This window comes from Leguminivora glycinivorella, chromosome 5, assembly GCF_023078275.1.
Source record: "Leguminivora glycinivorella isolate SPB_JAAS2020 chromosome 5, LegGlyc_1.1, whole genome shotgun sequence".
NCBI classification, from domain to species: Eukaryota; Metazoa; Arthropoda; class Insecta; order Lepidoptera; family Tortricidae; genus Leguminivora; species Leguminivora glycinivorella.
In genome coordinates, this window is record NC_062975.1 from 17,958,252 (window position 1) to 17,970,636 (window position 12,385).

At 41.7% G+C, this 12,385-nt stretch overlaps 1 protein-coding gene across 3 annotated transcripts in view; it reads right to left on the reverse strand.

Moving 5' to 3' along the window:
* LOC125226156 overlaps positions 1-12,385 on the reverse strand; it is a 74,421-nt gene that overhangs the window by 3,092 nt on the left and 58,944 nt on the right. For all 3 annotated transcript variants that reach the window (XM_048130056.1, XM_048130057.1, XM_048130058.1), the window contains one exon: positions 1,774-1,939. In XM_048130056.1, coding sequence (XP_047986013.1) covers positions 1,774-1,939 — 166 coding nt within the window. The remainder of the gene's footprint in view (positions 1-1,773; positions 1,940-12,385) is intronic.

Genomic DNA, 12,385 nt, shown 5'->3' on the forward strand with positions numbered 1-12,385 from the left:
TTAAAGGAGATATTTAGCAGCCTGAAGACACTGCTAGGTGATGTTTTCCCACACAGGTTATGTTTTAATTAGGTTATGCTATTTGTGGCTAGAGTAGTGCTACCTCGATTTCACGCAAAAAAGGCACAACTTGTGGGAATACTAAAATTAGTTAGGATCTTTCCGACTGAACTCACCGAAAACTGATACAACCTTCACCCAGCACTTCTCGAGTTGCCGTTGTACGTCTACTATTACCTTTAATAGTAGTCGAGATATATGTTGAACTGGTTAAATTAGGATTCTTAAGCCTGTACTCACTGTCAACTGATCCATCTTTCAGCCTGTCTGATAAAGGGAGTAGCGTTCGTCATCCTCGTGGGCCTCTAAGACGACCTAGTTAGTCTGTACGTGGGTCTGGGTCCTACTGTAGTCGGTATTTACCAACAGCTGATACATCCTTCACCCTGTTCTCCTTGAGTTAGACAGTGTTGTGCGTCCAGTAGAGTTCAGTCAGTCTGTTTGATTGTTCACTTTGTACTCACCGACAACTGATCCATCCTTCAGCCTGCGCTCCTTCCTATACTGGGTCTAATAAAGGAAGGAGCGCTAGTCATGCTCATTGGCCTCTATTGTAGTCTACTAACTGGTCTACGACCCGCTACCTATAGTCTGTACTCACCGACAACTGATCCATCCTTCAGCCTGCGCTCCTTCCTATACTGGGTCTAATAAAGGAAGAAGCGCTAGTCATGCTCATTGGCCTCTATTGTAGTCTACTAACTGGTCTACGACCCGCTACCTATAGTCTGTACTCACCGACAACTGATCCATCCTTCAGCTTGCGCTCCTTCCTATACTGGGTCTAATAAAGGCAGGAGCGCTAGTCATGCTCATTGGCCTCTATTGTAGTCTACTAACTGGTCTACGACCCGCTACCTATAGTCTGTACTCACCGACAATTGATCCATCCTTCAGCCTGCGCTCCTTCCTAAGTTCCTATACTGGGTCTAATAAAGGAAGGAGCGCTAGTCATGCTCATTGGCCTCTATTGTAGTCTACTAACTGGTCTACGACCCGCTACCTATAGTCTGTACTCACCGACAACTGATCCATCCTTCAGCCTGCGCTCCTTCCTATACTGGGTCTAATAAAGGAAGGAGCGCTAGTCATGCTCTGTTTCCTCTATTGTAGTCTACTAACTGGTCTTCGACCCGCTACCTATAGTCTGTACTCACCGACAACTGATCCATCCTTCAGCCTGCGCTCCTTCCTATACTGGGTCTAATAAAGGAAGGAGCGCTAGTCATGCTCTGTTTCCTCTATTGTAGTCTACTAACTGGTCTTCGACCCGCTACCTATAGTCTGTACTCACCGACAACTGATCCATCCTTCAGCCTGCGCTCCTTCCTATACTGGGTCTAATAAAGGAAGGAGCGCTAGTCATGCTCTGTTTCCTCTATTGTAGTCTACTAACTGGTCTTCGACCCGCTACCTATAGTCTGTACTCACCGACAACTGATCCATCCTTCAGCTTGCGCTCCTTCCTATACTGGGTCTAATAAAGGCAGGAGCGCTAGTCATGCTCATTGGCCTCTATTGTAGTCTACTAACTGGTCTACGACCCGCTACCTATAGTCTGTACTCACCGACAATTGATCCATCCTTCAGCCTGCGCTCCTTCCTAAGTTCCTATACTGGGTCTAATAAAGGCAGGAGCGCTAGTCATGCTCATTGGCCTCTATTGTAGTCTACTAACTGGTCTACGACCCGCTACCTATAGTCTGTACTCACCGACAACTGATCCATCTTTCAGCCTGCGTTCCTTCCTATACTGCCCGTTGTGGGTCTGGTAAAGGAAGTAGCGCTCGTCATCTTCGTCGGTCTGTATGTGGAACTGGTCTGGGTCCTGCTGAGGACTGTAGCCGTCGAGTGCGGCCAGCGCGCCGCATGCGCATATCTGAAAAAAACGGGAGTAAAACATGAATTATGCGGTCAGTAGTTTGCTATATACGAAGAAAGGGGTACGAAAGATTATTTAAAACTTTTAACGAATCTATAAACGGTGCAATTCGAACAATGTTTATAAGATATCTATCACTGCGATATGATCTTGGTGTCGTTAGAATTGTTCAAACTAGGACACTATAGTCATTCATAACAGCGAATGTGATGAAAGGTATGACCTATTTAAATTAACCTATTTAGCTAACGATGCATATTTTTTTCGTAGTTTGTTTACGTGGGCTAATGTAAGTAAATACTAAAAATATAAAAAAAATTAAATCAACAGTGCCTAGTGTATACGTGATACAATATACCCTACACACCATACGTATTGCTTTTCTCGATTACTGTTCCATTTAAAATATCGCCAGTTCACGATTACTACTTTATAAGAAACGGGATACTGTTGGTTAAGCTATCGGAGAATAGTAGGTGTACCGACCAATATCTTAATACCTACCTAGGTTAGGCGCATAGTTCGATTCGATATTTGCTTTTGACAAACCTAGGACCTACTAACTTTACCTAATTGGATACAATCCCCTCGACAACACATACCCCATTTTCTTACACATCTGTTTTCCAAGTAACATATGCGTTGCTTCACCGGCCTTCGGGGTTCGGTTAACATCTATTGTTTAGAAGATTACTGATTCCGTCTCTAATTTAGCCATTGTTCCTCACAATCCATCCGATTTTACGGAAAATTCGACCGAAAGAGTAACTGATACATTTTATACCTTACTGCAAGTCTGTCAATAGTTAGTTTAGTGTGGTAAGTACTGACATGATGTTTGTCTTCTTAAGTCTTCTTGAAGCCTTCGGATTCTTATTGTTTTAAAGAACTTAAAGGGACAGAGTTAATACATGATTGGTCACGTATCAGGAGCGGTAGTACCTACTGGTTACATGAATATGTAAAGTTTGCATAATGTTTATGATCGCAAGTCGCTAAAGTATTGCAAAGTGCTTGATACATTGAGTTCATTAAGTAGTTTTATTTTATAAACGTTTGTTTTTATTTCTTCAATGGATTTTGAGAGAACTGAACATCTCTACTGCCTTTAAAAGATACAGTATGCAAAGACTGAAAAATACGTAAGTACCTAACACAGGGTTTAATATAAGGCGTAGAATAATTTGTGAATACGAAAATAAACGATAACGATTTTTTGAAGTTTCACCTCCCATCATAGCTTTTATATTTCAATGAAATATTAATCATATTCCGTTTCAATTTAATTACACAATTAGATTAGAAAATGAAATTATGTAAGTACCTAATTTATACTGATTAGCTTCTTAAAAAATATTTTTATTTTATTTTAATTATAAATGGCAGGCCACACACTAGCCAAAGGCGGAGACAGGGCCTACGATGGAGTGAGCTCGCCCAGAAGATGCCTGTTCACTCTTGATTTGAAGGTAAATAATAAGAAATTTGTATAGCAACAGGACAAAGAAGTGATTAGTAGGTACGTGTAATTTTATTGATGGACTGCAGTCCTTGGCGCCAACGGTTGTCTAAGGCTCCCACGCCCTGCCCGCGTAGATCTAACACGCTAATCGAGCGGCAACCAAAGCCATAAATAGGGTTGGCAAAACTCGAGTCCTCTGGTGCCGTAGCCGAATGGCATTTCTGCGACGAGAAACGAAAACGAAATGCCGCGAAAGGTAGTCTGGCTCTGTCGCGCCAATACGCAAGAGCGATAGACATACATATCTACGAACGTTTCGTTTCATGAGCGTTTCGTGAGCGTTTGTGCCATTCGGCTACGTACCCTGAACTACTATTTCATAATGATTGATATGAGTCTTCCAGGCAGTCGTCTGCCTGTACATGCACGCCATGCCTGCAGGAAACTACACACAAGTCAGACACAACTGACACAAGATACGAAATGAATTTCAAATATAGTTAGATATGGCTGATGTTAGTACCTATTTAATATTTATACGTCCGTTTTAAATTGGCTTGTATGAGTTCAATCGTTTTTATGACAATACAAATTCGAATACATAACACCACTCCGTAAAAACTCATTAAAAGACGCGACTTACAACTAGTCTCGAAAAGTACTCAATAAATGCAGACTCGCACGAATCGAGTCGTCTTGAACTCAAGACTGCGTTCCCACACTAGGCAACCTTGGCTGTGCAATACTGCTGCAACGGGAACCTTTGTTGCATAAACTGCACTGGTCTTATTCAATTTGTAACTGTCATTAACTAAATCTCGATCAATGTGCACACAAAATAGTTACGTTGATAGTAGTTTTGAAAATATAACTAACTATCAAAATAATATTGCAATATCAATTGTAGGTAGTTTTAGGCCAAGAGTCGCCGGAAAATTAAGATAACATAATGGCACATTTGTTTGGTATTAATGATTAACGGTGTATGATTAACCTTCGATAGATAGAAATAATCAAAAACCTAATTAGTTGGAAACGTAATTGAAGCTTTCGTAACTGAGAAGCATTAAGATTTGTGTCCCCAAAATAATAACTTTGCATCATAAGCTGCAGTATTACATACATTAAACATGTGGCCGTTCAAGAACAACTTTCAATCACCTAGATTTTTAGAGTTTAAACCACGAAATGTCTCACAGAATCGGCACAGCTACCTAGCAGGTGTTTTGAGACATGTTAAAGACTGTCGATTAAAATTACACCATATCAATCGATATATATTATGTCCCCCAGTAGTTTCGCAAGCCCTCCAAAGTTTAGTTTGGTTCTGTTGGTACTACATATTATCATAAGTAGGTAGGTACTTAAGGTACGTGTATTTTTTAACTCACTGCGCGACAAACTTAAAATCTCCATAGATAAATATTTGTACCCTTATGACCATAATATTTCCAAACTAAACTAGTAATCTATAACATACTTTGCATGCCTAAGTACTGAATATTTCATCTAAATTGGGATTAGATTGGGTTGTCGCTAAAGCCCCATATTTCATTCCATAACGAATCATACGTCATGCACAAAGTGCCAAATGCATTTTTGATGGCAAGTGACTATGTCAAAACGTTCTACGAACCTTGTAAGGCAACATTATCCGATCCGATATCGGATGTCGGACCGATATCCCATACATTACAGGCGCCATCTTGGATTTTTTCCATTGAAATCCTTCCGACATCCGATATCGGATCGGATAATGTGAAAACGGACTAAGAGTGTCATGCTAATATGTAGTATCTTTTAGTAGTTTGTGCATGTGTAGGATATCTACATTAGATGGTCTGTCGCATGTAGAACGATTGAAACGATTGGAAGCTTTCTAGATAACTTAGAAGTCCCACGGAATGTTAAGGATGTAGGTACATAGTAAATACATATTACCTACTCATGGAAAGCGTTACCCCCTTACTCATAAACGTACACTAAAGTTATCAAGCCGATAAAGTTCGTTTGTCCCTTTCCGACGTACAGATGTGATAGAAAGGGACAAACGAACTTTATCGGCTTGATAACTTTAGTGTACGTTTGTGAATAAGGGGGTTAGTATCCTACTTGTAATTGGTTTCTACTAAGTAGATAATATCTACTTAGTAGAAACCAATTGAAGTACGGAGTTAAGCTAAGCTAAACTGTTCACTGTTCAAAACATGACTTTAGTATGTACCACAGAGGAAATGATCTTATCGGGTTTTCAGACGATTTCATATATTATATGAAATCGTCTGAAAACCCGATAAGATCATTTCCTCTGTGGTACATACTAAAGTCATGTTTTGACAACATGACTTTAGTATGTATGAGTGGTACATACTAAAGTCATGTTTTGAACAGTGAACAGTTTAGCTTAGCTTAACTCCGTACTTCATTTAAATAAATACCTACATGATCTGTCAAACTACTGAACACTAAAAGATAATTGATGACAATAACGTCCTTTGTAATACACATGTGACATGTCTTTGTAGACAAAGACTATTTTTAAGGAAATGCCCATGGAAATTGATTACAGCCGTTGAATACCTATTGTGGCCTTACGGTCTCGTGGAATAACAATGCTCATCACTGACAAGTTGACAACCTACAGGCGCAGGCGCATGAGACGTGGGCTGGTAGTTAAGGCCCTACGCGGAAATTACGATTTACCTCGGTGATGCAAATAAGAGAACATGTTTTTTCTGTATTTATCGGGACGGGGTAATGGATATCCATCGAACATTGAACATTGTAAAAAAAGCTTGCATGGGAAGGCAAAAAATCTAATAAAATAAAGAGATTTGGTGTAGGTACAAAACAACGAACTCTTGTGCGAACTCTAATCATGAAGAATAATCGTTGAAATTAAAAAGTGAGATTAGGTGCGATAATAATATTTTTGAATTTTCCGATCAAAATGGGTCGTTTGCACAATTCATTAAATAGGACATAATTATAATTTTTTTTAAAATTAATGAAATGCCAGATATTTTAATAATATATTTAACTCCTACTCACTACAAAAAATAACGATCGTGATGGTACGATCGTATGGCTATAATTACTTAAGTGCTCTAAAACGTTAATTTGACGTTTTATAGGCACGCGATATGTGAACAAATAGCCGAACTAAATCATAATTTTTAGGTATTTTTTTTCGGTATTTGAATATATACTACTAAAAGCACACAAAAAAGCAATGTACGAGTACAGGTATATAACACATAAACATAACTAGCAATAATAAAGCTAACGAGTATAGCTCCTAACTAATATGATTTCATAATATAATAATACTTACCTAGATATATACGTTTATTAATTGTAACACATGTTTAAGGTAATGTAATGCGGCATAGAGTATACATTATGTTACATTTAATCATCTTCAAAGAATGTCAGATAATTGGTATAACACACACGTTCAATTATGTGACGCATCGAGATCGTGCCGCCTGTGAGCTGTGTGACAAGGTCTTAAAATCGAGCACTTGGTTTTGTTCATTGACTTATATATTAGTTTGTAAGGACGAGGCATACGGATGCCAAAAATGGTACCAGAGCCAGAACAGCGATGACAGTGCACTAAGCGAACGTCACAATCGACTAGGCTTCAATCATTCAGCTCTCCTGGAGTGGCGTGACAGAGTCAGACTGCGTTTCGGTTTCGATCGTCAGCTCGGTGGCCAATATCACGACGCAAGCGAAGCATGTAGGCTATGCGAACAAGGCGCTACAAACGAGAATGCTCAGTCACGTCTATATGAATTGCCCTATCCTTACTTTTATCTCACTTCTTTGGTTATGTCATTGACAAGGGCATAGCTAATGTCTGAATTACATTTAAGGCCACCCAGTACAGGGGTAAACAACAGCATATCGAATAATTAGTGATTTGCATATGGATGAACTGAAATAATCGATTAGTTTTAATCTAAAGTCTATCTGTCTATTTAGGTTAATCAATGTGATAATCTTGACACAAAACAATACCAGGTTTCTTACTAAAATATTCTAGTAGATATGAACTAAAGCTAGGTTAAGCTAGATATTTTTGCAGGGCTTTTACAAGCATTATTAAAAACGTCAAACGTCGCAGTGGATGACGTTTGGTCAAAGAAAATCGTCACTTTGGACATTGACATTAATTTATACGATATCGTATCTGAGCTAATAGTTGACGTATGTTAAAGGTCGAATTGTTCCGTTTTAAACAAGACCTAAAGCAAAATAGAAAGACGTTTCGAATTTCCACTTTTTCGACCTTGTATCGTAACTAATATACCTACTAATATAATTATTTAAAATATTTAAGGAGTTGTTTATTTAAGTCTAAATATATAAAAGAAGAAACTGACTGACTGACTGACTGACTGATATCAACGCACAGCCGAAACCGCTGGTCCTAGAGATTCCAAATTTGGCACGTAGGTTCCTTGAAAGGTGTAGAGGAGCACTAAGAAAGGATTTTTCAAAATTCACCTCCTAAGTGGGTGAAATGGGGGTTCAAAGTTTGTAAAAAACGAAAAATAGATTATTGTGAAGCCGCGGGAAAAAGCTAGTTTATAATACAAGTTTCAAGTAGTAGCGACAGTAGAAACAACTTTCGTGTAATACAGCGCGTAAACCTAAGGCCGTTTTCACATTATCCGATCCGATATCGGATGTCGGAAGTATTTCAATGGAAAAAATCCAAGATGGCACCTGTAACGTATGGGATATCGGTCCGACATCCGATATCGGATCGGATAATGTGAAAACGCACTAATAAGGGCGATAAATGAAACCAGGGTGGCCAATGGCCACGAAACGCTAGCCGCGCTTGCGTAACAGAGCATTCGCTTTCGACGCCATTCGGCTAACGAGCCGAATGGCACGAAAACGTGGTCCGGCTCTGTCGCGCCAATACGCAAGAGCGACAGGGATAGACATCTACTAGCGCTTCGTTTCGTGAGCGTTTCGTGAGCGTTTGTGCCATTTTGATAGGAGGTAGGGCATAGCGAATGATATTCCGCTTTGTGTGGTAGGGCACAGCACAGCGGATATCGTCTCGCTCGAATCTAGAGCAGAGCCCAACTGGGGTAGTACCTCCGCCTTACAGAAGACCACAGCCAAATAGCACTAGACCCTACAGATACAGATACAGATACAGATAGTTTATTAATAACACCAGGTTACATGTCATGAGCATTGTACACATTGAATGACAATTAATTACAAAACTATAAATATATCTTAATTACTTAATATTATATGTCAGGGAGCTCTAGCAACTCGTCTATCGAATAAAAAACATGGCTGAGAAGCCACTTCCTTAATTTAGATTTAAAGGTCGCCGCGGAAGCCGCATCTTTTTTTACTTCGTCTGGCAGTTTGTTGTATACTGACGGGCCGACAATATACACCGACCGTTCGGATTTGCGCAGATTGTGTGCGGGGGTGACGAGTAGGTGGGCGAGTTTGTTGCTTCGCAGCTCATGGGCTGGGTTCACGCCACGTCGACTGAAAGTACCCAAGTGGTTGTGTGTGAAGAGAGCTACCTGGTAGATGAACTCGCAGGGGAGGGGCATAATATTAAATTCCTTAAATAACTCTCTGCACGACACGTCGTCGGGCACACCGGCAATGGCGCGAACCGCCCTCTTCTGCATTCTGAAAGCTCGCCCAGCATCGGCGGCTCGTGCCCACAGTTCCACGCCATAGGTGAGGAGACTGTGGACAGTCGCATAGTAGCACGACAACACCACATCTCGAGATGCTGTGCTTGCCAGACGACGGAGCGCGAAACATGCCCGTCCCAATTTGGAGCAGAGCTCTTCAATGTGGTGATCCCACTTTAGGCCACTATCGATATTAAAGCCTAAAAGCTTTGTTGTAGGGGCCATCTGCAGCACATGTTGCTGGCCAGCAGTGACCTGGAGTGGTGGCGCTGCCTTACCATTCAGTTGGAATACGAGAAACATCGTTTTTTCCTTGTTTAGCACCAATCCATTTACTTTGAACCACCTCTCTAGTTGTAGGACCACTGAATTTAATCTCTGCTCGAGCTCGTGAGCTGTTGGCGCAGTAACTACGGCGGCTACGTCGTCAGCATACATGTATATTTCCGCTTCGTGTATGGCACTCGGCAGATCGTTGAGTACCAGGCTGAAGAGGGTATTTGACAAACACGAACCTTGAGGTACTCCCATCGTATTCGTCATTTCGATCGACTTTACCCTTCCGTTATCTCCAACAACCGTCTGCGACCGGTGCGCCATAAAAGATGTTAGTAGAGACAGGACTGGACCACGTATGCCATAGAAATTCAATTTGTCGGCTATAAGGAGGTGGTCGGCGGTGTCGAATGCGCGCGAGAGGTCGCAACATACCAGCGCGACGTGCAGTCCTGCTTCACGCGCGCTTAGCACGCGCCATACCACTTCGCGCACCAGGTCCGTGGTCGCACGCCCGGCTCGGTAAGCATATTGCCTGTCCGACATTATGTTAAGCTGGCTGATAAAGGACAGGAGCCGTTTATTCAAGCCCACCTCTAGTAACTTACTCACAACCGGAACGAGGGATATCGGTCGGTATGATTTCGTGTCGGTCTTTTTGCCTTTGCCTTTAAAGAGGGGTGATATTTTCACTTTTTTTAGAGGTGAGGGGTATACACCTTCTTTGATGCAGGTGTTGAACAAGTGAGCCATCACGGGTGCAATCGGTTGCATTGCCGATCGGAGTAAACTTGGTGATAAGCCATATAGGTCGGTGCTATTCTTTGGGGCGATATGTTTGTTCATTATTAATATTAGTTCATCTGGCGAGAACGGCGTTAGTCTCAGAGAGGCGTCCGTGGGCACGGCGGCGGCACACAGCGCAGCGTTGGCACGGGCCACGTCCGCTGGCGGCGCCCCGCACCTGCTGGCGGCCGTGATAAACTCTGTATTGAGAGCATCTACCGCTTCCTGTTTGCTACTAAATACTACTCCGTGGGTGTTTTGCAGTATCTCTGTGTAATCTACCCTTTCGCAGTTTCGTCGGCCAAGTTCGGTGGATATTATATTCCACATACATTTCACTTTGTTAGGGTGATTTCGGATTGTTTCGGAATAGTAGGTAGTTCTCTTATCTTTCAGCAGGGAGTTGTACTTCGCCGCATATTTATCCGCCATGTCGACCAGGTCCGCGTTTTCGGGAAAGAGTTCTTTTACGCTAAGGATATCGAACAATAGGTTTTTGACATTTCTAACGTCGCTATCGATCCACGAGTTACCCTTTACAACGTGTGGTTGTTTACGTATAGGAAAACATATGTTAAATTTGTCAACCAATACGTCCAGCAGTGATTGCGCGAGCGTGTGGCAATCGTGTCTCGAGCGCTCCACCACCGCAGCCCAGTCCACTGATTCGAGCGCATTGGAAAACTGAAGTTTATTCGCGTTAGTGATGGACCTCCGCTCGGTGCACGTCGGCTGCGCTGCGGTCGCGGCGGCTCGCACCAAGCGCACGCACTGCGCGTTGTGATCGCTCAGGTGCGTCGCAACGCCGCTCACACGCGCCACCCGCTGCAAGGAAAAATTACAATACGCGTGGTCTAATAATGTGGCAGAGTCGCTTTCTACCCTTGTTGCGAAGTCGATTAATTGTTCAAAACTACTCTACTCTACTCATAGTGTTGTGTTCCTGTCGGTGAGTAAGGCTGCCAGAGCTCAACGGGGGTGCGGTGTGCTGATGACGGGAGGACTTACGGAACTAACTTGTTCCGTTTATTGTCCTTTGAGTCGTCGGCAACCCGAACCCTCCTTAGAACTTGTACACTCCTTTTTGCTGTGTACTTAACACAGCAAAAGGGAATGTACAAGTTTCTAATGGGGTGGCAACGCGCATGTGACACTGTTTGAGTTGCAGGCGTCCATAGGTTATTCGGCTACGCACCCAGGCATATAATTCAATATTGTTATCATTAATTAAGAGGTGTTTTTGAGTTACTTTTAATTTTCACCCCATAATGAATTTTTGAAAAATTTCCCAGCAGCAATGTACTGTAAACGTGGTTGCGATAACAATCAATGACAACTGTCAACGAGCGGTTAACGCGAGTGTGTTTGCATTACGTTGCCGGCCGAATTATTTTGTATGGATAAAAAAAAACAATTTTAAGTAAAAGTTATCTAATTCCATTTTTTATGTCCTATACTCACCACCGTTAAGAGGTTCGCCCGTATTAGGTTTACACCCTGTATAAATCACCGGATGAATTTTGGTTAACACTTTGCCCTTGCGCAGACGCCTACTCTCTTCCTATAATATCCGATAGTTGGAACAAACCTGTAATTTTCCTGCGTCTAAATTTAATGTATGCAATGCGTAGGCCCCTAAATTTAATGTCATGCAGGGTCCAAAGGTTCACGGAACGGAACTAAGTATTAAGACAGCGGTACTTAATAAGAGCTTAGTGGTATAGTATGAATTTTCTGAGATGAACTTTTCGCTTTAGCCGTAATCTGTTAAACAAAGGCCTTTGTGTCTATTGTTTACGGCGGCTAGCTCCCGTTTAAACGGCACGTGCTTATAGTCTCAGTGTAGTTAAAAAGCAACTATCATGATAGTAATAAGGTTCAAATCCATAAAAAGCCCTTTCGGAGATAACACGTTTTGTCATCTTCAAAAAAAAGTTACCTGTATACTGCAAACTGTTTAATAAATTTGAACCTTATTGCTATCATGATAGTTGCTTTTTAACTGCACTGAGACTTTAGCACGTGCTGTGGAAACGGGAGCTAGCCGCCGTCAATAATAGAAACAAAGGCCTTTGTTTAACAGATTACGGCAAAAGCGAAATGTTCATCTCAGAAAATTCATACTATAAGAACATGCGTTTTTCAACCCGAAGGTAGCAGGTTCAAACCCCAAAAAATACAGAGTTTTTCAAAGTACCTACCTACCATTTTTAACCCCCGACGCAA